Source organism: Podarcis vaucheri, assembly GCF_965113315.1.
Source record: "Podarcis vaucheri genome assembly, chromosome: 2".
Classification (NCBI taxonomy): domain Eukaryota; kingdom Metazoa; phylum Chordata; class Lepidosauria; order Squamata; family Lacertidae; genus Podarcis; species Podarcis vaucheri.
The window spans coordinates 22,424,590-22,450,628 of record NC_138760.1 but is presented as its reverse complement, the minus strand read 5'-3'; the positions used below and the strand labels follow the sequence as shown (position 1 = coordinate 22,450,628).

Below are 26,039 nucleotides of genomic sequence, written 5' to 3'. Positions count from 1 at the left end.
CATTGTTAGCATTCCAACACAGAATGCTGATGAATGTACAGGTGTTTTGTCTACTTCAGGTGAGTTAGCGCAAGGGTTGACAACCTTTTAGGACCACTGGGCATGTTTTGAATTTTGAGAGTGTGCTAGTCACAAAATAGCTGTGGGGGACGTGGCATAACACAGAATTAGAGATATATCCCCAACAACCTTAAGTTTAGCATGCCTGATTGTGGAGATTGATTGACTTTACACAAGCACAAGCATGCACACTGATGTTGTTGCTGTCTAGTAGCAACAGGGAGCATTCCCCAGTCCCAGGAAAAATCTACAAGGTGGCTACACCACACTTTCATTTCACAGAAATTGCTGCGCATTTCTGTTCTCATCCTGAAGCAAAGTTCTTAACCTGAGGTACTATTTCTGGGTTAGCGGAGTCTGTAACCTGAAGCATCTGTAACCCGAGGTACCACTGTATAAAAACCTAAACACTGAAGAAAAGCCCTGCTGGATTGAGTGAAGGGAGTATCTAGTCCAGCACTGTGTTATCATAGCCCCCCCCCCCCCAATGCCCATGGGAAGCCCGCAAGCAGATCCTGAGTGCAACAGCATTCTCTCAACCTGCAGTTCACAGCAACTTGGGTTCAGACGCAATACTGTGACTACTAGCCATTTATAAACTTACCCACCATAATGCAGTTTGGCTGGCAGTGACATAGGGGAAAGCAAGAAAGATCACTAGAGCAACTTCTTCTTACAGGTGGTTCCAGGAGAGACTGCACTGGCATTTTATAAAGCAAAGAATCCCACTGATAAACCAATAATTGGAATCTCTACCTACAATGTGGTGCCTTTTGAAGCTGGGCAGTATTTCAACAAGATACAAGTAAGTGTGGTATGATGTGCTAAGAGTGGGCTGCTGCTGCTGCTAACTGAACTCTCCTACTTTTGAAGCCTGATTCTGTTTTAATCCACGTTAGCAGCAATATCCAAGATGTAGGTATATGCCCTCCACTTTCCTTGTCATTGGTGCAAGGAAAACTTACCCTCCAGACTCAGGATCTAGTACCACCCATCTGCTGTCTTTTCTAGACAAAATAAAGCTGTGTGATTTTGAATAGTTCAAAATATCACACACACACACACACAAAGTGTGGATATAATATGGTTTAATTCGCTGTCAATGGTGCTAGCGCTTCATGTTAAATCCTTCGAGTGATCTCTAAGTTATAGTCAGCATAGACTCATTGAAATTCATAGAGTTTAGTCCATTAATTTCAGTTGCTGTACTACAAGTATGACTAACTCTGGATATTACCCTTTGCATTTAAGCGGGTATTACAGTTTTCACAAGACAGTGGCAAAATGAATGGATTTATATGGATTTTTCATGCCCTTTGGTGGAAAATATCACAAATAGCATTTTGCCACATTTAATTGAACTAGGCACAGAGGTTCTCCTCCCGCTTAAATTAGATTGTGGATATATTATTGGCTTAATATAAACTTCAGAAACAATTCTAAACCCTCTTTCCCCCACATTTACAGTGTTTTTGTTTTGAAGAACAACGACTTAATCCCCACGAAGAAGTGGACATGCCGGTATTTTTCTTCATTGATCCTGAATTTGCAGAAGACCCAAGGATGGCCAATGTTGACTTGATCACTCTTTCTTACACATTTTTTGAAGCAAAAGAAGGACAGAAACTGCCACTCCCGGGTTATAACTAATAGTACAGCAGGCGGACACTGCAGTGGAGATTTCTCTGCTATTCAATAATTGTGATCTACAGACAGCAAAAGCACATTCCTTAACTCAGTAGGAAGATGCTTAAAAACTGTAAAAGTTCTGTTTTAGATATTGAATCGTATAGAGATTTGAAGATGCGACGTTTAATTTTGCACACAGGAACCATGATTATGAATAATAATTATAAAATGCATGTGGCGGGTGGTATTTTCAAATCTAATTTAATTTTAGACACCACTAAAACTCCTTTAGCTCTTTGCAATATATCAGAGGTAGCCCTCTTCCATAAGTTGTGTGAAGGTTTGTAACCAAATTGCAGATGCCATATGAAATGTTATGCTTAAACTCAGCTGTTCTTTGCCATCTATGTTCTTATAAACTGAACTCAAAAGAATCTGCAACCAACCCAGAATCAAAGGAAATCACCTCTTATAAGTTCCCTGATTATTATTTTTAGATCTGTTTCCCCCCCCCCTTTCTCCTAGCTGTAACTCTTTCTTCCTCCTATTCCCTTCTGTTAAAGTGACATTGAAGGTTAGCATATTAAACTTTGGTACTATCCTTAAAGCTGCATTGATACCCAGATGGTGAAAAGCAGAGTTAAAATAAATAAATTTATTCTGCCTTTTTTAAAAAAAACCATGACTGTTTTGGACATTTATTCTGAATATAGTTTACATATCAGGGTGCAGAGGGACTTTTCCTGCATGTATTTCAGCTATGCTTTGAAGTACAAGAAAGCACCTTTTAAAAAATAAAGATCAAATGACAAAATATTTCTAGGGATTCTGGCACTTTGGGTTGATAACAGTTTTACCTGAATTTTCTGTGCCCTGTATATTTTGTTCGGTGAAATTCCTAGCCAATGTGAATAGAACTCCCAATAAAGATAGATTTACCTTGGGGCAGGCAGGAAAAGACAGAAGAGGTATTGGTCATGGCAGACAACAGAAACATCGGCTAGTTTCAAAATATCTACACTACAAGTGACAGTGATGTTAAATGTATGATTCCAAAATGCAGTGAAGACTCAACAGAAACTTCAGCTCAAAGCTGGATAGCTGCAGAGCAAATAAACTGATAAATAAAGCAGCAACGGTGTGATGCCTTACTTAACACTGGCATGCAAACATTTGACATAAAATGCAGGAGGCAAGCTATAAAACCAAATAGGAAAGAGCTGTGTTAAACTGGAGAGTTGTGCAAATACTGAAACCACCCATTAGCTGGTTTCTGACCGCATTTTATTTGGATTGTATAAAAACAGCATAGGAATTGTAAAACATAATTAAATACTACATAGCAATCAGACTTAAAATGTACCATCTGCAGTTAGCAAGCATTAATTTGAACAGCTGATTGTAATTACATTCATTATAAATAGGTTTAGCAGTCACAGTCTCCGAGCAGTACTTATTTTACTTTAAATCAGAAAGAAGGCACCTCCTCCCATCACCCTTTTACATTGTATGATCTATGACCCAAGTGACTGTCCTTACCTGCTTAAAGATAACTTTAGTTGCTAATAGTACCTGCTTAATGTGGAAAACAGCTACAGTAACAAACAATGGCAGAGTTGCTCCAAAATACCTTAAAGAGGAGTGTGCTTATGTCCTTGCTGTCCCCCATCCACTTCCAAAATGTTCGGAAACCAAAGCACAACTTCTGATTGGCTGCAGGAAGCTCCTGCAGCCAATCAGAAGCCGCGGAAGCCCTGTCAGACACTTGGCTTCCAAAAATAGTTTGCAAACCGGAACACTCACTTCCGGGTTTGCGGTGTTCGGGAGCCAGAACGTTCGAGAACTAAGCTGTTCAAAAACCAAGGTAAAACTGTTTTCACATTACCCTCTGCTTTGGAATAGCTTGTGCAAGTCTGATACAATGAGTGGGTTACATAAACTATTCAGAGAAAAGTGCTATAGTGACCAGTCATCAGAAGACCAAGAAACTTGCTATGAAACATCTGATTTCAAAACCATGTGCCTGGTTAGCAAATAGTTTTACAGGAAGATTATACTGAGAGGATAGAGGGGCAAGGTCCACCCCCACAAAATGTGGCACTAAATCCCAGATAACAGCTTGAAGGCTAGCTTGAACCTCGATTTGGTCCTGGACCTCTAGCACAATGACGCACATCAACTTAAATCAAGTTCCATTATGTAGTTCTACCTATGGAAAAAGTTGTTTGCTTTTATAACTAAGCAGAATGTACCATAAAATAAAAGTACCTTATTTTTCTAAGTGCAAAGTTTCTTTTATAATTACAGTCTTGGGTATTTTGCTCCCTAGAAAGAATGTTTTTTTTAGGGGGGGTCATGCTGTATAGAATTTGTAGACTTTGGTCCAAAGTATACGCACAAGTAGAACCTTGCATTCTTAACGATCAACTGAACTTAATGTAATGCACTTAAGGGAGGATAGGTTTTGAATCTCTTCATATGAACGGTGTGACGTATCCAAATCATCTTCCAAAAATTGTCCTCCTATTCTTTGTCACAGAACTGACAGGTTTTGAGTGATCAAAATAGTCTCTAGTACTGGTAAAGTACTGGTTCTCTTGGACCTCTGCTTTTAACAACTGGTGTTGTTTCTAACACTTGCTTTGAATAGGTGTGCATCAATTTCTTCATATACAGGTCTGAAATCAAAAGCACAAGATAAAACACTCTTTTGTGACATGAATAACAAGGATTAGTCAACAAAACAATTACAGGAGAACTAGGGGCTGAGCCCCACATAGCATAAAACTCATTTTGCTTCATTATCCATGGTATCCTATTCCTCATAGCAAGAATGGCCAGCTCGTGGTCTGCAGCCCACATCCAGCCTTTCAAACAATTTTCTTTGACCCCAACGGACTTGGCTTCAATGAATGTCTGCAAAAATGAATGGTCAATGCGTCTGCCCACAAGTTCCCTAGTAACAGAAATAATTTCAATGTGTGAGGGAGATAATTGGGTTGTTTCCCGTGCTCAAAATGTGTGAGCAGAGCAGACTTCCATTTGTGCAGTGGGAATGCACCATCCGCTCCCCTGCACACATGCAAAATCTGATTTGGAGGGTTGCTCACACAATGGTGGATTTTGCTCATCGTGTTAATCTATCTTCTCTTTTGGATTTTGTATGTAATGCTTTTGCAGTGTTTTGCTGCACGTACTTCAGAGCTGTGAGGTCCTCGCTGCTTACTAGGAGGCTAAAACTTTGAATCCATGCTCTCGGCTTTCTAATTACTTTTCAGTGGCTTGGAACTAGAGTTCCTATTAGTAGGACTTCCATCACAAGACACTCCCAGCAGAGGCAGGAGGGGGAGGCAATATCTACCAATTCTTCCTTTCCCCTGCAGCTTCTAGAAAAGCTGCTCTGGAAGATTGGGGGGGGGGGGATGCTGGAGGTTGCAGAGAAATTGGCAAAAATTGCTGCTTTGTCCTGCAGAAATCTGTTGGATCTTTGCCCCTTTCACCAAGCAGAAGTAACACTCTGGATCCAACCCTAGGGATTTACTTAAATATGTATTTTTACTAACGACAATATATTTTTCAAATAGTCCTGATTAAACAACAAATGTGCCTCCAATAATGGTTTTTTGGCCACATTTAATCAAATCACTCATTTACCTTTAGTTGCCAACACCCTGAATTGTATTATAAATCTGGAGTATCGACAAGCAGTAAACTTGTCATTCTCAAAATTACTTACTCTGTTTTGTCACTGGGAGCCAAGGGGTCAAATTCCATTAGCTCATAATAATTAGGAGGCGGCGGACTGCTTTTTGATACATCTGTGGAAGAAGGAAACCCAGAGATGTTTTTTTTTTAAAAAAGCATCATTTTGCTTTGCTAACGTAAAATTATAACCAACCAAAGTCCCAGCTATCCTTAATACCACCACCTTCTGTAATTCTAGGGTAAGGCAAAATTATACAAGTGGATCATAGCAATAGGAAAGAGCACAATACAAGCATCAAAAGGTTTTATGGACTCAAATATATTTAACCACATAGGAAGTTGCCTTATTGGACCAATGGCCCATATAGCTTGGTTCTCTGCACTAACTGTGGCAGGTTAACTCCAGGATTTTAGACAGGGAATATGCTCCCAGCTTTTCCTGAAGATTGAATGCCTTTTGCATGTTCCACTGAGCAACGGTCCTTCCCTAGTAAAATGTATTACTAGAACACAGAACTGTAGCTGAACTTAATTTTCCCAGATCTTCGCATCGCCCAACATTGTGCAGGATGGTCTGAAGCAGCAGTTCTCAACCTGTGGGTCCCCAGATGTTGTTGGACTACAACTCCCATCATCCATGAGCTCTGGCCTTGCTAGCTAGGAGTGATGGGAGTTGTAGTTCAACAACATCTGAGAAAGGCTGAAGGGAACTCACTTATTTCTGAGAAAGGCTGAAGGGAACTCAGTTATTTCTTCCCTGATGTCTGGAAAACGCATTAAGCTGAGCTTACTTAAAATCCCCCTTTCCGGCTCAATACCCAGCTCTACCTCTCTTTCAAATCAGAACCAGTGAAGGCGGTGAAGGTCCTGTGTGAGTGTCTGGAGGCGGTTGGAGGATGGATGGCGGCTAACAGATTGAGGTTGAATCCCGACAAGACAGAAGTACTGTTTTTGGGGGACAGGAGGCGGGCAGGTGGGGAGGATTCCCTGGTCCTGAATGGGGTAACTGTGCCCCTGAAGGACCAGGTGCGCAGCCTGGGAGTCATTTTGGACTAACAGGTGTCCATGGAGGCACAGGTCAAATCTGTATCCAGGGCAGCTGTTTACCAGCTCCATCTGGTACGTAGGCTGAGACCCTATCTGCCTGCAGACTGTCTCGCCAGAGTGGTGCATGCTCTAGTTATCTCCCGCTTGGACTACTGAAATGCGCTCTACGTAGGGCTACCTTTGAAGGTGACCCAGAAACTACAACTAATCCAGAATGCGGCAGCTAGACTGGTGACTGGAAGTGGCTGGACTTGAAAGACCTACATTGGCTCCCAGTATGTTTCCGAGCACAATTCAAAGTGTTGGTGCTGACCTTTAAATCCCTAAACGGCCTTGGTCCAGTATATCTGAAGGAGCGTCTCCACCCCCATCGTTCTGCCCGGACACGGAGGTCCAGCACCGAGGGCCTTCTGGCGCTTCCCTCACTGCGAGAGGCCAAGTTACAGGGAACCAGGCAGAGGGCCTTCTCGGTAGTGGCGCCCGCCCTGAGGAACGCCCTCCCATCAGATGTCAAAGCGATAAACAACTACCTGACATTCAGAAGACATCTGAAGGCAGCCCTGTTCAGGGAAGTTTTTAATATGTGACATTTTAGTGTATTTTTTATCTTTGTTGGAAGCCACCCAGAGTGGCTGGGGAAACCCAGCCAGATGGGCAGGGTACAAATAATAAATTATTATTATTATTATTATTATTATTATTATTATTATTATTATTATTATTTATTATTATTATTATTCAAGTCATTTAGGGCTGGGAAGGCCCGGGCCAGCATGCATGGCCTCTCCAGAGATAAAATTAACGAATACCGTATTTTTCGCCCTATAGGACGCACTTTTCCCCCTCCAAAAATGAAGGCGAAATGTGTGTGCGTCCTATGGAACGAATGCAGACTTTCGCTGAAGTCTGGAGAGCGAGGGGGGTTGGTGCACACCGACTCCTCTCGCTCTCCAGGCTTCAGGAAGCTATCCACAAGCCTTGGGAGCCCACGAGAGTTTCCGCCGGGCTCCCCAGGCTTGCGGATAGCAGCCTGTTCTGGGGGCTGGGATCGGGGGAAGCTCGGGCTTCCCCCGCCCCAGCCCCACGCCTGGGGGGGAAATAATTTTTTTTCTTTATTCCCCCCCCAAAAAAAACTAGGTGCGCCCTATGGGCTGGTGCGCCCTATAGGGCGAAAAACACGGTAATTTATCCTAAACCAACATGTTCAGGCTTGCATCATGCACATGGTTCCCTTGAGAAAGCACAGTCTCACTTACATCTGCATGTCTTGAAGCCTATCCAAAACAGGTCATAGTCCAAGTTGGACATAATCCTGCTGACATATAAGAAAGCAGTCGCAACTTAGGTAAGGTTAACTGTAGTTGGTTAGACCTACCTGCTGGGGGCACCTCTCTCGAGCCATTACTCTGAAGGCTTACGGGATGCACAGGTACTGGATTTAAATAGGTGTTCACCTAAGGGAATGAAATGAATTAAATCCGGTATGTAGGAAGATAGCTTTGCGAAAAAACTGGTTTAGCCTCACATGCTGGTTTATTCTTGCATTGTTTACTTCTTAATGTGAGGATTAAAGTTAGTATCAGCAGAGACAGAAATCCTTTAACCCTGTTGCTGCTTGCAATACAATTCTCTCTGTGATTCAGAAAGCGTTTACAGGGGTACCTTGGTTCTCAAACGCCTTGGTACTCAAACAACTTGGAACCCAAACGCTGCAAACCCGGAAGTAAGTGTTCCAGTTTGAGAACTTTTTTTGCAAGCTGAACGTGCCCTGTTTTGAGTGTTATGCTTCCAATTTGAGTGCCACACTTCCGTTTTGAGTGAGGTCTGTCTGTTTTTGCTATTTATTTTGCATTTTTGTGGCTCTTTTTTGTGACTGTGTGGAACGCAGTTCAGCTACTGACTGATTGTGTGACTGCAGTACATTGTTTATTGCTTTCATTTTATGGATCAGTGGTCTCGTTAGATAGTAAAATTCGTGTTAAATTGCTGTTTTAAGGGTTGTTTTTAAAAAGACTGGAACGGATTAATCCGTTTTGCATTACTTTCTATGGGAAAGCGCGCCTTGATTTTGGAACCCTTTGGCTTTGGAACGGACTTCCGGAACGGATTAAGTTTGAGAACCTAGGTACCACTGTAGTGGTTCAGCTGGGCTCCACAGAGCTACTTAGACATGCACTAACCTCTGGGTTATTTCTTGGGGAGGGGGCGAGTTTTTAATAATTGCTGGCTCACAAGTCGCAACACAAGCTGCTTCCCAATCTCCCTTGTTTCAAGTGCTGTCTGCCATGCAACAGCCACGAGAGTACTGTTTAAAGAGGGGTGTGTGTGGAATCTCATTTCCTCTCGGACTTGTGGAGCAAGCCTGTTGGTTCACTGGCCTCTAGACAATACATTTTTGAGGATTACTTTAGAATGCGGATATCCTGTTTACCCAGCCTGCCTTCGCCGGTTTTAGCTACACTGCAAGGTTGTTGTAAACCACACTCAGTTCAACAGTGGAATTTGCTGCCAAGGAGTGTGGTGGAGTCTCCTTCTTTGGAGGTCTTTAAGCAGAGGCTTGACAACCATATGTCAGGAGTGCTCTGATGGTGTTTCCTGCTTGGCAGGGGGTTGGACTCGATGGCCCTTGTGGTCTCTTCCAACTCTATGATTCTATGATTCTATGATTCAACCTTCAATGCAGTGTATGAAAACAACTGATGACACTAGAGGTTTGTTGTAAGCTACTCTCTACTCTTTGCTCTTACATTTTGGTTTTTTGAGGGTGGGGATGGAAACACGGGTGCCGAATACCAGCTACATAAATCTCTATGGGCAGCTCACACTCAATTCCTATAGTCAGGTCTTGCATCATAACCCACTTCTGGAACATTTAAAAACAGGTTGATCGGCATGAACCAGGAGATGACCTCTCCAGGGAACGAGGTGGTTCCCCTTATCCTTTTCATATTCACATACAATATGATACGGTAATCTTTATTGCCATTGTCCCATACAGAACAACGAAACTGAAAAAAATCGAAAAATCTACATCAGACATTCAAAAACCAACAAGCCTGCTATCCCAGTTATCCCAGCCTGGTTAGCCCCCCAAAAATTCTGATACCCCATAATTAAATACAGTGGTACCTCAGGTTAAGAACTTAATTCGTTCCGGAGGTCCGTTCTTAACCTGAAACTGTTCTTAACCTGAAGCACCACTTTAGCTAATGGGGCCTTCCGCTGCTGCCATGCCGCTGGCGGAAAATTTCTGTTCTCATCCTGAAGCAAAGTTCTTAACCCGAGGTACTATTTCTGGGTTAGCAGAGTCTGTAACCTGAAGCGTATGTAACCTGAAGTGTCTGTAACCCGAGGTACCACTGTACAATATACTCCCATAGAGACTACCTTACACTGTGTTTAAAGCCAAAATCGCATTTGGATAGAAACTTGTTTCTCAGGCGGCTAGTACTAGTCTTTATAACCCTGTACCTTCTTCCAGAAGGCAGAAGCTGAAAGAGATCATTTCTGGGGTGCGCACTATCCTGCACTATCTCTGCAGCTTTCTTATGACACCTGGAAGCACAGATTTGATCCAAGGTGGGAAGAGTGCACCCAATTATTCTCTCCGCAGTCTTTCCAATCCTGGACAGCATTGTTTTTTCCCTGACTGTGCAGCTCCCAAACCACACACACAGACCATAAGTTAATACACTCTCAACAGTACAATGGTAAAATGCCATCAACAGGTCCTTTGAGAGATTATTTTTTCCGGAGGATTCTCAGAAAATATAACCTCTGCTGTGCTCTTTTCATCAGGTCTTTGCTGTTTTCTCCCCAGGTTAGGTCATCTCTCAACTCCATTCCCAGAAATCAAAACACCGAGAACTGTTCCACACACTTCCCCTCAATCATGAGTGGCTGAATAGTCAGTTTACATTTCCTAAAGTCCACAATAATCTCTCTTGTTTTCTTTAAGTTAAGGAGTAAGTTGTTTTTCCTGCACCACTCCCCCAGTGACCCCTTTTTTGTTCCTTCCTCTCAGAGGAGGAAAGAGAAGAGGAGTCAGATGGAGAAACCCAGGATGAGAACTAACGTCCTATACCCCTTTTAAATGTGTTTGTGGGAGGGGGGTGTTGGTTTGTTGTTCTTGTTTGTTCTTGCTTTCATCATGCGTTTTGTACTTTGTACTTTGTATGTTTATGTTGTGAGTCGCCCTGAGATCTGCAGATGCAGGGTGGTATAGAAGAAGAGGAGAAATGAAGCAAAGGGCAATAGAATACAGTGGTACCTCGAGTTACATACGCTTCAGGTTACATACGCTTCAGGTTACAGACTCCGCTAACCCAGAAATAGTACCTCGGGTTAAGAACTTTGCTTCAGGATGAGAACAGAAATCGTGCTCCAGTGGCATGGCGGCAGCAGGAGGCCCCATTAGCTAAAGTGGTGCTTCAGGTTAAGAACAGTTTCAGGTTAAGAACAGACGTCCGGAACGAATTAAGTACTTAACCCAAGGTACCACTGTAATTGAATTGTACAGTTAGAAGGGACCCCAAGTATCATCTATTCCCTGCAATGCAGGAATCTCAGCTAAAGCATCCATGACAAATGGCTATCCAACCTCTGCCTTAAAACCTCCAAGGTAGAAGAACCCATAACCTCCAGAGAAGGAAAAGAATTTGAGACAGAGCTACAAATCCTCAACTTCCACTCTCCTCAGTTCTGCTCTGTGGCTCCTTCCCTTCTCTCCTAGCTAACCTCTCCTGCTTCCCAGCAGATCAGTGGGCATTTTGAAGTGTCATGTTCTGGCTCTGAGAGCCAGTGTGGTGTAGTGGTTAAGAGCGGTAGACTCGTAATCTGGTGAACTAGGTTCGCGTCCCCGCTCCTCCACATGCAGCTGCTGGGTGACCTTGGGCCAGTCACACTTCTCTGAAGTCTCTCAGCCCCACTCTGCTCACAGAGTGTTTGTTGTGGGGGAGGAAGGGAAAGGAGAATGTTAGCCGCTTTGAGACTCCTTCAGGTAGTGATAAAGTGGGATATCAAATCCAAACTCTTCTTTTCTTCTTCTTCTTCTTTGGCCACACCTTCCTCTTCAGTGGAATTCTCTTCCAGCCAATTTAATTCCATGGCCACCCATTGCTCAGTACTCACTGGGCCTTTTGGGGAACCTCCCCCTTCTTTAAATATTTCCTAAATATCTTTGTTGGTTTGTTCTCCTGAGCCTGCAAGATCCTTCCCTCTTGTTCATAGATGACACTGCTTCAGCTGCATAAGGACTCAGGTTAAGTTTGGCACTGGTAGGATTGTTAAGACGAATAACTCCTATAACTAACACCACAAACACTGCGCGGCTGGACCAACAGGGATGGGGAACTTGTGGCCCTCCAGAAGTTGCCGGACTACAACCCCCGTCATCCTTGACCATTGCCATTGGCCATGCTAGCTGGGGCTGGTGGGACCCAGAGTCCAACACATTGCTGTCAACCGTCCCTTATTTGGCAGGAAAGTCCCTTATCCCAGCACCGTGTCCCACTGCTGTCCCTTATTGATGATGTCCCTTACATTTCCCGGGTTTCAAAGGAAGCAGCTCCTCTCCTTCCCTCCCTGCTGGCCAGGGAGGAGGGAGGCTCCAACTGTGTTGCTTGGCTGCGTTGCTCACCCAATAAGGAGTCTAAGAACGACTGGGGAGGTGGAGCTTGCATGCCTTGTGCCAATCAAATCGGCCGCATTGCCTGGGGACTCGCCTTTGCTCAGCGCTTCCCAGCGGAGAAGTAACAGTGGTTTTCCTTGCTGCATCCCCTCTGCCGGGTTGCTGCGCTGTGGGAACCACCGCTTGAGGCTTCATTTGGCTGTTGGCTGTGCTTTCTGCCTTTGGCTTGGAGGGGCTCAGAGGTCGAACATACCTGTGTTTTGAAAATCCCTATTTTGGCTGCTGATCCCTTATTTTCGAGGCTGCTGGTCCCTTATTTTCAAATCTGTAAGTTGACAGCTTTGGTCCAACATCACTTACGCAAACAGAAAATGTGCAAAGCTATCTCTCTGTGATAATTGCTACTGAAGAAGGACTGAGAAACAATTTGCTACTTACATTGATGTATGTGGAGCTACCTGGAAAGCTTTGGCATGTACTTTGTGCTTCTGATGTGAACCTAGGAGAGGAAAGAATGAATGGGAAGCCATCAAGGAACCATACATGAAATTTCCATCCAAACTTCTGGCCGCATTGTTAAATCCCTGCGTTCTCAATTTGTCTCGGTTCACAAAAGTCCATACTGACCTTCCACAAATTACCTTACAAAATGAAGGACTGAGTCTGACAAATGTTCACCGATCTTTTTAATTTCTGCCAGCTTCCAGAGATGGGACATTTGCGTAACCATGTCCTGGTGATCAACTTTGCCTATCATCCTTTAAACACCATTTAAAAGGTTTAAATAGCTTCAAAAACTGCTACTTACGGAGTGTGTGCAGCATTTGCAGTTGTGAGTGAATTCAGTTGAGGGTAAAGTGGTGGCTGAGTGGGATAGGGACTTGCAACAGCAACACTTTGTGGCTGGCAATCTAAAAAAAGAAAGAAAAACAGGCATGATTGTGATTTTTCTGCAAACCCTTAAAACACACAGACACACAAAAAATATAGGCAATGTTTTAAGGCAAAATATCACGGTGGTGATCTCTGATCAAGACATTGGCCCCGGATATAGATCAATAAGCAGAATTCAGCAACACATTATTTCAAATAAACTCAAGGTGGGGATGTGTGTCTTCTATTATCCAGTCACCATTTGGGAGCTCATGTGAAGTTCAGTTCACAACAGCCTTCTTCAGATGATCATTCCTGGCTTTATAAGCCATGGTTCACCAAGCTGGTAATGCGTGTTGGGACTGAGCACTCCTCCCTCGCTTCCTCCCTTCATATGCCAGCTCTGGCGCAAAGATTATGGTTTCGATTAAGCCAGAGTTCCCCAAGCAAAGTGGAGAATTTTGGCTACTGATGCGTAAAGGAACAATGCTAGTGATCCAAAACACCCAAAGGTGGAACTGCCTGTACTTTCCCTCCATGGCCTCTGGCTTCTAGGTCACAGTCTGCATCTGGGTGTCTGAAATCCATCTGAGAAGAAAAGAGGTAGAGTCAGACCACTTGGTCCATCTAGCTCCATCTATACTGGAGGCAGACCTCCAAGGTTTCACACAGGAGATATTCCTGGCCCTGCATGAAGTTGCTGGAAATTGAACTTGATTTCAAAGCAGAGGCTTTCTAACAATGAGCTGCAGCACTTCCCTAACAATAATAGGAGGGAAGTGGTGATTTTGACCTATAAAGCCTTAAACGGCTCAAGACCACAAGACCTCAAGGACTGCCTCTCTATGAACCTTCCCAGACTCTGAGATCTTCTGAGGCCCTTCTTCATGTGCCTCCTCCACAAGAGGTCCGGAGGGTGGCAACACGAGAACGGGGCCTTCTCTGCAGTGGCTCCCCATTTGTGGAATGTTCTCCCCAGGGAGGTTTGGCTGACGCCTTCATTATACACCAGACAAAGACGTTCCTCTTCAACCAGGCCTTTGGCTGATTGACACCCAATGCCCTTTTAAAATACGTTGTGGAATGGGGATTATTGTATTTGTTTCTATCATATATTTTGTGGTTTTTATAATGCTATTTTATGTTGTGAATCACCCTGAGAGCTACAGGTATAGGACAGTATACAGTGGTACCTCGGGTTAAGTACTTAATTCGTTCCGGAGGTCTGTCCTTAACCTGAAACTGTTCTTAACCTGAAGCACTACTTTAGCTAATGGGGCCTCCTGCTGCTGCCGCGCCACCAGACGATTTCTGTTCTCATCCTGAATCAAAGTTCTTAACCCGAGGTACTATTTCTGGGTTAGCGGAGTCTGTAACCTGAAGCGTATGTAACCTGAAGTGTTATGTAACCTGAAGCATATGTAACCCGAGGTACCACTGTACAAATATAATAACAATAACCATAATAATATAAGAATCTCTCCTGTGCGACACCTTGTAGATCTTCCATATTGTAGCTCTCCAGTCCAAATCCATAGGACCTGTACAAGGATAAGTCGGTTTCCATATTTTCCCACAAGGTTCATAGCATTCCATTAAAACATACATACATACTCACTCAATTCTGAAAACTGAGGAGGTGCAGGGACAACTTCCCCAGGCTTTGGCACAGTAGTGGAAAAGCTTGAAGCCAGGTCAAGCAAATCACACGAAGGAGCAGATGGCTGGTTGCCATTGACCTTGAGAGGAAAGGAGGAGATCAGAGGTTACACCTAGTGTTCCCTCTTAGGTGTGGGTTGAACATTCAGTGTGCGACAAGCAATTGCTAACAAGGTCTTTTTTGCTCTCTTATGGAAGCAGATCTTGGCTGGTGGTAAGGGTCTCCTCAAGTCACCAGTGTGACCATCAATGATTCACCGGCTATATCTGTAAAATCTGAAGGTTCTCAGATTTTAGTAATCTGAGATTTAGTAATAGAATGAGCAGGATATCATTTTGCATTGATCCCAAAGAACACTTCACAGTTCAAGATAAGTGCAGCCAAAATTCATTAAGAGAATTATTTTCTGCAAGAATTGTGTAAGATGACATCCACCACCCAGACATATTTGGCTACTTGCTCTGTAATGGGTGAACTAGCAATTTATGCATTGTCCTCTTTGGAACACTGAATCTTACGCACTGCAATCTTACGCACACTTACTTAGGAGTAATCACCACCAGACTTAGCTTCTGACTTGCTTCTGAGTCAACATGCCTAGACTTAGAAGGCATGAACTATAAACGTTGCAAAATGACTCAAGAGACCCAAGAATCTAACAGAATCAGAGGTTCCAGAATTCTTGTCCTAACAAAAGAAGGCTCTTTCCAGGCTAGAGGACAGGCTGTTAATTACTTACCCCTGCACCTTCGTTCTGAATCCTTTGATTCTCCAAGAAGCGTACTCTGTTTCGAGAGAACCTGTATGAAATGGTACGGTCAGTACCTGCGTTTCAAGCCATGCACTTACGATGAACAATGGAAAGATGTGTATGCAATGTTTGCCATATTCCAGAGATGGCCAGTCAATTGACAATCACCAAGGAGGCAAAGCTCACAGTCTTTGAGCAGACCTTGAGGGGATGTTATCTTTTCCTCCTTTTTATAACCTCGGCTAGCATGGAAGATGGTTATGCCTTTTTTTTTTTTTTTAGCTTGCCTGCTTCCAGCTTTTGCCAATGTTTCTTCTTACAAGAAAACCCTCCCAGGGGGAAGAGAAATTAGCCCCATCACTCAAGAATGGGTGCTTGCTTGTTTCAAAATAAATAAACAAGCCAAAGAGAAAACAGTAAGAAAGAAATTGGTCCCATTATTCTAGGGCGCTTGAGTAATGGGGCCAATTTCTATTTATCTTTTATTTTATCTTTTGATTACTTATTTATTTATTCTATAACAAAAACATTACATTTGGACAGCATACATGTGCCAAGGGAAAGAATTGCATTGTGCCACTCGGATTAACAGGCAAGCAACAATGTTCGCTTCTCTCCAGAGTATTGTGTCTCAAAAGTAACCTAAACGGACACGGAAAATAACGTAAGCATCACAACAGAGACTTGTAACTTAGTCTGTTCAGAGATTTTCTCCTGAAGGACCTCTCCCAAGGGTGGGATCAGTAGTAGGCCAGAGGCTTTCTCCCCTGCTCCTTGCTGTGGGGTGGGAAGTGAACTGAACAATGGGAATGCCAGACTCTGCAGTCGCTGAGAGGCAAATATTGCATGGTCAGGATGAGATCCTATGCTCACCCGCCAAGCATAGGTTCCACTGGTTCAGACATTCACTTCTCTCCAAAGCAGAAGGGGAAGGGGAAAGTGTACATGAGGCCTACTCCCAAGGAACACTGCAAGGGGACAAAGCTCTTTGTTAGCTCAATCACAACTTTTTTATTGCAGGAGCAGGCAACCTGTAAGCCCTTCAAATATTGTTTGGACTACGACTCCCATCATCCATGACCGTTGAGCCAAGGTTGGCTGGGGCTGATGGGAGTTGGGAGGGCCAGTTTCCCCACTCCTGAAACTGGCATAACCTGTGTATATATAAGCAACGAGTCCCCAGCATACATAGAACAGCTTTACCTTTCGTGTCCCAGTAGGACATTATTCAGATTTTCATTCACTTGTATCAGTTCTGTGATCACGTCTTCATTCTGCACAGTTGCTAGCAGTTCCATAATTCTCTCTTGCATCACCCGACAGGTCTTATAGAGCTTCTGCCAAGGGATGAAAGGAAAGACATTCGCTATCAGCATTTGAAGGGCAAAAACAACAGGCGTCAAATACTCATTGTTTGTATCCAAGGCACACAATCAGAGGCTCTTCACTCTTCTGGTGACCACATACAGGGCTAGCCCTTCCATGTAGCAAGGTGAAGCAGGTTCCTTCATTGGGACTTAGAAAGGAAGGGGAAAGCAAATACAGAAAAAGAAGAAGAAGAAGAAGAGGAGGAGGAGGAGGAGTTTGGATTTGATATCCTGCTTTATCACTTCCCGAAGGAGTCTCAAAGCAGCTAACAATCTCCTTTCCCTTCCTCCCCCACAACAAACACTCTATGAGGTGAGTGGGGCTGAGAGACTTCAAAGAAGTCTGATTAGCCCAAGGTCACCCAGCAGCTGCATGTGGAGGAGCGGAGACGCGAACCCGGTTCCCCAGATTACGAGACTACCACTCTTAACCACTACACCACACTGGCTCCCAGTGTGTAGTCTTTGCCTGGGCACCAAAATGTCTTGGTCCTGCACTGATCTGCCCTAAAAGCAGATGCAATAAAAAAGGAAGGCTATATCTGCTATATCCTCTTCCCTGGGTTTCTTTTTGGATACTGGCGACTACCATAAAGAAGGACAATACACAAGGAAGAAGTCTTTGCCCTCTCCACAATCTGCCCTGGAAATCCTTCAGATGAGTTTCTTCATTGTACCGGGGCTGTCTGAATCAGGCCATTGTGTGTGCAAGGAATTCTCTTACTCTGAGAAGTAAAACCAGCAACTGACTAACATATATATAGATTTCAGTGAGTCTTCTCAGAGTCTTCTTTTTCTGAAGCAGTTGCCAGGGGACAATTGGTCAAATCTGTTTTCTGCTACTGTGTCCTGCAGATTGGCTCAACTGCTTGGGTTATCTGGAGTTGAGTTGCCACAGGCCTACTTTGTTTCTCAATACAGTGGTACCTCTGGTTAAGAACTTAATTCGTTCTGGAGGTCCGTTCTTAACCTGAAACTGTTCTGAACCCGAGAAACCACTTTAGCTAATGGGGCCTCCCGCTGCTGCCGCAGCACGATTTCTGTTCTCATCCTGAAGCAAAGTTCTTAACCTGAGGTACTATTTCTCGGTTAGTGGAGTCTGTAACCTGAAGCATCTGTAACCTGAAGCGTCTGTAACCCGAGGTACCACTGTAAGACATTATATGTTGGCCATTCTAAACAGAGGAAGCTTGTCAGCCAGACCATTTTCACCACCATCCTGTTCCCTACGGAGCCCAACCAGATCTTTCTGAGGAGCCCCAGCACAGGAAGTAAACAGGATTTAGTACTGTGACTTATACAGTCTCTGAACATTGAGATGTCCACTCTATTTTCAGCAGATCTCTCTCTCTCTCTCTCTCATCTATCATCATCTTCTTGGTAAAGTAACAAGTACAGCATGATGAGGACAGCCATCCTTCATCACAGGAGCAAGGAGCCTGTGGCCCCCTAAACGATGTTGGAGTCCCAACTCCCATCAGCCCCAACAAACAGGGCGAGTGGTCAGGGGGGGCAGTGGAAATTGTAGCCCAGTAACATCTGAGAGGGATGCGGGTGGCGCTGTGGGTTAAACCACAGAGCCTAGGACTTGCCGATCAGAAGGTCAGCAGTTCGAATCACCGTGACGGGGTGAGTTCCCGTTGCTCAGTCCTTGCTCCTGCCAACCTAGCAGTTTGAAAGCACGTCAAAGTGCAAGTAGATAAATACCTTCTCTGGCGGGAAGGTAAACGGCGTTTCCATGCGCTGCTCTGGTTCGCCAGAAGCGGCTTAGTCATGCTGGCCACATGACCCGGAAGCTGTACGCCGGCTCCCTCGGCCAAGCGAGATGAGCACCGCAACCCCAGAGTTGGCCACGAATGGACCTAATGGCCAGGGGTCCCTTTACCCTTTACCTAACACCTGAGAGGGTCACAGTATCCCCATCCCTGATTATTGCTTATGCATAGTATAGACATTTCCCCTTTTTAAAGGAAAATTCCCTTATTCTGAATAGGATTCCTCGCAAGAAAAGGGAAAAGTTGACAGCTATGGCATAGCATCTGGTAACCATTAATGGTGTTCTCGTGTTTAGCCATCATGTCCTCCATTAATGAGTCTCATCGTTAAAAACAAAACACCACATGACATCACAACACCTGATGCTGCAACAGGCTTGAGGTGTGCCTCAAGGTTAGAAAATAGCTCCAAATCACTAAAGGCCAGAAGCTTGGAGATGCTTTAGAAAAGGTTGTATGGGTTATTTTTATAAAAACAAAACAAAACTGCAGGTAATTCATATCCAAGAAAGAATCCTTCAGCTTTGGCGGAAGGAACAAACAAGCAAAAGCCAACCTATAAAAGATGCATGCGTGGGAGGAAACGGAGTTTCTACAGATAAACTACAATAAATCAGTGTATATAATTGGCTTGCTCTTTTTTACTGCCGTTTTTACGAGGTGGCTGTGTGCGCCATTATGTTGTTAATTGCACTGCTCTATATCATTTTAAAACTGCATGGTGGGGAAGAAACGATAGCCCCAGATCAAAACCGGGAACGCCCCAGAATGCAGGAGAAATTAAGCTGTCACCACTGTGTGTCCCCAAAAAAAGTGAGCAGTTTGCATTTCTGGCCATTTGCAAAACTCGTATGGCAGCATCGCCATTCACCAGATTGCAGAACTTCCCTGTTTATTCGTTTATAAGGTTTGCTAACTGCCATTCACCATAAGGTACAAGGCCCGGTTACAACAACAAAATATACAATTATGAAAACATGACCATTCTAAAACAAGCAGAGCTATTCTAAATCGAACAGAACAGTATGAATCCGGCAAAATATCAAATGCTAATCCCAGTCAAGAGTAGCCCTACCGCAAGCACTGAGTTGCGCCCAACATTGGGGGGCTGACGTCACGTGCATCGCGCATTGTGTGACATCATGTGTGCGTGACAACTGTCACATCGGGAGAGGCTTACTAGGTTTGTTTAGTGTCTCCCAATGTCACGCGGCCTCCTGTGTCCCCTCAAGATTGGGAAAGAGGTGAGCCCTGGCCCAGCAGACATTTGGGGGCCTGTAGAGGCCTCAGTAGGGACACGGGTGGCGCTGTGGGTTAAACCACAGAGCCTAGGACTTGCCGATCAGAAGGTTGGCGGTTCAAATCCCTGTGACGGGGTGAGCTCCTGTTGTTCGGTCCCTGCTCCTGCCAACCTAGCAGTTCGAAAGCACGTCAAAGTGCAAGTAGATAAATAGGTACCGCTCCGGCGGGAAGGTAAACGGCGTTTCCGTGCGCTGCTCTGGTTCACCAGAAGCAGCTTAGTCATGCTGGCCACATGACCCGGAAGCTGTCTGCAGACAAACACCGGCTCCTTCGGCCAATAAAGTGAGATGAGCGCCGCAACCCCAGAGTCGGTCACGACTGGACCTAATGGTCAGGGATCCCTTTACCTTTACCTAGAGGCCTCAGTCCAATGGAGTTGGTGCATCTGAGCCCTACTGAGGTTAACAGTCACAACCAAGTTCGGTTTGTTAATTCCAGCAGGTCTACTCTTGAGTAGGACTTAATAGGACGCAGCCCTTTCACGCTGCAGGTCAGGATACAGAGGTTGTGTCTTCGGCACACAGTGAAATCTGTACAATAAAGATTTGGGATGCACCTCTGTGGGGAGATAGTTCCACAATTCAGAGGGTGCTAAAGAAAATTCTTTCCCAGGACACCATTCTTCGCACATCTGAGAGAGATGGCGCTACCAAAATATTCCCCTCTGCACATGTTAATGCCAGAGAAGGTCACTAGAGATGGAGATGGCCTTCCAGATATTGGGAGCCTAACACACTAATTAATGTTGTTGTTGTTTATTAAATTTGTAGACCGCCCTATACCCGCAAATCTCACAACCTAAATTATAATATAAAAAAACCACCACGTACACACCCATCTCTGACTTCCTAAGAGCAAAAAAACTCAATCTCTTTTGAGAAACAAGGCTGATTCTAAACTTATCCATGGGAATGGACAGATTCCCAGCACCCCCCACAGATTTACAAAGTAGTGAAGTGTATTCTCAGAGTTTTAAACCCATAAGATGTGAGATCTCTAGACTTCTCAGTTGTACACAGTTCATGTCTACAGTGTACAGGAGGAAAGGCGAAGCACCTTCAAATTAACTACCTGCCTCCTGGATATCGATGAGACGATAGACGAATTCTTTAAATAAATAAGTACAAAGGAAACTGAAAATAGCAGACAAAAATAAAAGAGGAAACAATGAGTTTGATTTAGCCTTTGTCAGACTTAGAGATCATCCATTGAAATGGATACTATTCAGGTTCCTCCTATTGATTCCAGTGGGTTCCCTCTGACTAAGACTGCATCCAACCCAATGATGTTATCTTTGGGCTCTTGAGACGGCATTTATGCCACACAGCTCTCCCACAGATCATTTCTTCAGGCTCATGTCTCACGTGGCTTTCTGGAGCAACTACCGTTTCTGTTATGAGTTGGCTTACCACAACCATTTTGTGTGGTGATTTAATTCCTCCAAATGCACCTTCATGTGGCGGGAGAGATCCGGCGTTTTACTACGAGAGCGAAACTCATGCCCTCATACCACAAGTACCAGATCTTGCCACATGAGGGCACAGCAAAAGCCACACAAACGTGGAAAATTCATCCCATTAAAAAGTATCAAAAGGCATTGAAGGGAAACGGGATTCATGCTGTAAATCTGGATTCCCCACCATGGTTTTGTCGGTGAATGTCACTAGCCCAACCCGTGTGTGTGTGCGTGTGTGTGTGCGTGCATGTGCGTATTAAGGTTTTCTCTTTTTTGTAAATATTTTTAATTTAATTTTAAAGAATATAAACAGTTAACAAAGTCAATTAAGAAACCATATAAAGAGATTACTCTGAATCTCCCTTCCATCACCTCCATGGGTCCTAGTGACAATATTTACAACGGCATATCAATCAGTTATCCAATTTTTTTACCCATCTTAATTGTCCATACTTCTTGTTGCTTTAGAAGCGCAGTTAAAATCCTGCTAATTTTTTCATCTCTTTACAATGGTCGCCTAAATAAATTATAATTTCTCCCCATTCTTTTTTTAAATTCTTGTCCTCTTGGTTTCTGAGCTTCCCAGTTAATTTTGCCATTTCAGCATAGTCCATCAACTTGGTAATATATGTCTTAGGTGTTTTGCTTGAGGGGGTGTTTTGGAGAAGTGTCTGTTTTTATTCTCTGAAATGGATATTTTGTATTGCCCAAAACAGTTCCTTAGATTTCCATACATGGCCAAATCTTTATGGGGCGCCGTGTTGTAAACGCTTAATAAAATAAGTAGGAAGGGCAGCTTTAAAAAGAAGCCAAGTCAGACAGTATTGGTGGAATCTAGTCTTATATTCAGTGATTTTGAGATAACAGATTACTTTTTTAACATGTACTTGGCATTAGGAAAGAATAGTATGAAGGCTTGGTCTGTTTATGGAAATCCACATTATACTATCTAGAGCCAATGGGTTTGGCAAAAACATTTCCCCATTACTGAAGTGCTCAAAGAAAAGGCCTTGGACGGGATTTTCTCTTGACAAGGAAACATATTATTAGGGAAATCTCCCTTTTCCCCTTCCTTTTCCAAGACTACCTCCCAGAATTTCACTTTTTTAAAAAAAGGTTTTTATTAAGGATTAGGTTGTGTTACAAAACAGAAATCAGTTCTGCAGGAAATCTCCAAAATAATTTGTTTACAGTTAAAACCACTTCAAGGAGCGTGGTTTTCTTCATTATTGATTCCATCTGTGGTAGACGGGTGCAAAAGGAGTCTGGGTATACAACTATTAACCAAAAAGTTTGTTTTAAAATGGGCATGTAATTTGCTTTTAAAAAAGAAGAAGTTTGTGATTCGTTTGTTTTAAAATGGGTTTGTGCTTTGTTTTTAAACCTGATTACCCATTTCAATTCTGAGAGAATGAGAGAAATAATTCTCTGATGCTGGGATCTCTTCGGTTCTTCTAAACTAGGCATGCCCAAAGTCCAGCCTGTGGGTCGATTTAATCTGGATTTAATCTTTGGGGGGGAAATCCCCAAAAACCTCAATAACTCCAATTCTAAAAAGAAAGGTCAACAACTCTGGTCGGCCCTCACGCATGTTCACTTCATCAAATCTGGCCCTCTTTGATAAAAGTTTGGACACCCCTGTTTTAAACCTTTTCTTCTTCTCTTTTTACATTTTAGAACTGGCACAGATTAAGGGGAACAGGAATGGGCCAAGGGGCTGCAGACGCTGCCATCTTAATTTCCCTAGAATATATCTGGACCCCATTATAGAACTCTGGGGAAATCAAGATGGTAGCTGCAGTTACTTTGACTGGGGGTTTTCTCACAATCCTAGGCTGGCTGCCCCTGCCTGTCTGCACAGCTGCCCATGGTGGCAGCACCCAGTTTCCCACCCCCAGTATACTTGTTGGGGGAAAGGGGCATCAGGTGGAACTGGACAGGAACACTAGACACTGGTGCTGGGTCCCGCTCCTTGATAATCCGGAGTGCAAATTAATGCCTTGAGATTCCACATATTCAATCACCTTTGCTTTTTATTAACTACTGTTTAAACTGCTATAGCAAGGGTGTCTCTGGAGCTTTAACTGAGGCTCATACAACAAAAAATGATATTTAGAATACACTGGACCCCATTACATTTGTTTTTTTAAAAGGGCTAGCTAAGGTATCTAACAGGACGCGGGCGGCACTGTGGGTTAAACCACAGAGCATAGGACTTGCCGATCTGAAGGTTGGCGATTCGAATCCCCGCAACGGGGTGAGCTCCCGTTGCTCGGTCCCTGCTCCTGCCAACCTAGCAGTTCGAAAGCATGTCAAAGTGCAAGTAGATAAATAGGTACCGCTCCGGCGGAAAGGTAAACGGCGTTTCCGTGCGCTGCTCTGGTTCGCCAGAAGTGCCTTAGTCATGCTGGCCACATGACCCAGAATCTGTCAGGGGACAAACACCGGCTCCCTCGGCCAGTAAAGCGAGATGAGAGCCACAACCCCAGAGTCGGCCACGACTGGACCTAATGGTCAGGGGTCCCTTTACCCTTTAAGGTACAGTGATACCTCGGGTTACATACACTTCAGGTTACATACGCTTCAGGTTACAGACACCACTAACCCAGAAATAGTACCTCGGGTTAAGAACTTTGCTTCATGATGAGAACAGAAATCGTGCTCGGTGGTGCGGCAGCAACAGGAGGCCCCATTAGTTAAAGTGGTGCTTCAGGTTAAGAACAGTTTCAGGTTAAGAACGGACCTCCGGAACGAATTAAGTACTTAACCCGAGGTACCACTGTATCTAACTTTAGAGATGCAATGGTATAATGCTCCCCTAAAACATGTGTTTTTCCATTGTGCTATATTGAAAGATTTTTGGCAAAAGGTAACTGAAACCATCAACAGAACCGTGTGGAACAACTTTACATTTACAGAGCAAAATATCCTCTTGAATTATATACCCAGAACATGGAACCTTACAAAAGTACAACGCAAGTGGATTCTCAATGCCCTTATCACAGCAAAAAGACTGATACTGATGAATTGCAAAAAAAAAAAAAACCGCAGCTCCCTTCTACAACTCTATTGAAGACTTAGACAGACTTGTAAGATATGAACAACTTGCATATAAACACAGACTTTCCATGGACAAATTCAATGATATTTGGAATCCATTCCTACAAATACTGTAATAGGTTAAGATCTGGTGAAGTACAATAACAATCTTGTAATACACCCCCCCACACACACACCTTTGCTTTTCATTAACTATCCCAGCAAAAGGGCGTACTGTACCTGGAGAAGCTCCATATCATCTGGATTTTCTGATCCAGGGACATTTTCCTTCAGGATGGCTGACATGACCCTCACGTTCATCTTTACCATATCCAGTTCGCTGTACAGCTTTCCAATCTGTTCAGGACCATAACGCAGCAAAATACAAGGCAAAAATTATTTTGCATGTCGTGGTTTGGGCTCTGAAAGTCCTGCCAGCTTTGCAGCGTGAGACATATCTATTGCAGGGCTGGTTTACCATGCCAGATGCATAGGGAATAAATAATAAAATTATTACTATTATTATTATTATATCTGGTTGTAAGTTTCTTAGGGCCTTTGGCTACCCCTATTTGAAAATTCAATGCTGAACTAAGGCTGCAATCCTAAATGCACGCATCAGGGATTAAGTGCCACACAGATTCTCTATGAGAATGCATAAACATTGCATACCCTCCAACATTTCCCTGGTGAAAATAGGAACTTCCTATTCCATAATAATAGTAATAATTTTACTATTTATACCCCACCCATCTGACTGGGTTTCTCCAGCCACTCTGGGCAGCAGTTTGAAAGCACACCAGTGCAAGTAGATAAATAGGTACCGCTCTGGCGGGAAGGTAAACGGCATTTCCGTGCACTGCTCTGGTTCGCCAGAAGTGGCTTAGTCATGCTGCTCACATGACCTGGAAAAACTGTCTGAGGACAAATGCCAGCTCCCTCGGCCTGTAAAGCGAGATGAGCGCCACAACCCCAGAGTCGTCTGCGACTGGACTTAACTATCAGGGGTCCTTTACCTTTACCCTTTTACCCTCTTATAGAATGCAATTCCGCCTGCTGCCTGCCCTATACTCCTTTCGGTGCCGGATAAAGGTATTTTTTATACTGTTTTCCTTGCTGCCGTTAATATATTTATGTAGTTTTTTTTATTGTTCTGCTGATTGCCATCACATTTTCGGTGGGTTATTGTTCTAAGCTATCCAGAGAAACACTGTTATTGGACAACATGCAGCTACTGTAAGTTAGAAGCTCCAGTGTCAAGCCAGCGGGTTATGACAACGAACTCTTGAGTTGCAAAATATTAAAAGGAATAGTGGCACTTTACCTGTTCAGGAATCAGTGTTATGACTGTAGATGGGGGGAGGGATCCTAAAATGCCCCTCCTGGGACTACCGTATGATGCTTTTGTGGAGACCGGAGGCAAAGGCTGTGGATACACAATGCAATAAGATATTAGGGTGTTGTTGTTTGGAGAACCATAAACCCGTTATATTGTTTCATACCCTCCAATGAAAACAGGGATGCCCTATTTAACAACAGCAAGAATTCTTATTACTACTACTCCTATTTTATTAGGCTGGGCTGCTGCCTGAGCAGCTTCCAACATATATAAAAACATAACGAAACATTAAACATTAAAAAAACACAACTTCCCTATACAGGGCTGCCTTGGCTCAGAGGCTCACATAACTCCATACTCTACAATACTTAAAATGAGAAATTAGTACTACACTTGGCAAATAAATA

General features: G+C 43.7%; 1 protein-coding gene and 1 long non-coding RNA gene across 2 annotated transcripts in view; one reads left to right on the top strand and one right to left on the bottom strand.

The window, feature by feature from the left end:
* The window catches only part of LOC309526641, a 173,693-nt gene that overhangs the window by 14,669 nt on the left and 132,985 nt on the right, over nt 1–26,039 (top strand). The gene's annotated exons all lie outside the window — the stretch shown is intronic.
* The window catches only part of TOM1L1 (target of myb1 like 1 membrane trafficking protein), a 57,914-nt gene continuing 35,238 nt past the window's right edge, over nt 3,364–26,039 (bottom strand). Inside the window, exons 6-15 of the mRNA XM_082212622.1 lie at nt 25,618–25,719; nt 24,534–24,650; nt 16,558–16,691; nt 15,343–15,403; nt 14,562–14,682; nt 12,879–12,981; nt 12,509–12,569; nt 7,817–7,895; nt 5,426–5,507; nt 3,364–4,367 (exon numbers count right to left, since the gene is read on the bottom strand). Of these exons, the coding sequence (XP_082068748.1) occupies nt 4,301–4,367; nt 5,426–5,507; nt 7,817–7,895; nt 12,509–12,569; nt 12,879–12,981; nt 14,562–14,682; nt 15,343–15,403; nt 16,558–16,691; nt 24,534–24,650; nt 25,618–25,719 (927 nt within the window). The 3' untranslated portion in view covers nt 3,364–4,300. The remainder of the gene's footprint in view (nt 4,368–5,425; nt 5,508–7,816; nt 7,896–12,508; nt 12,570–12,878; nt 12,982–14,561; nt 14,683–15,342; nt 15,404–16,557; nt 16,692–24,533; nt 24,651–25,617; nt 25,720–26,039) is intronic.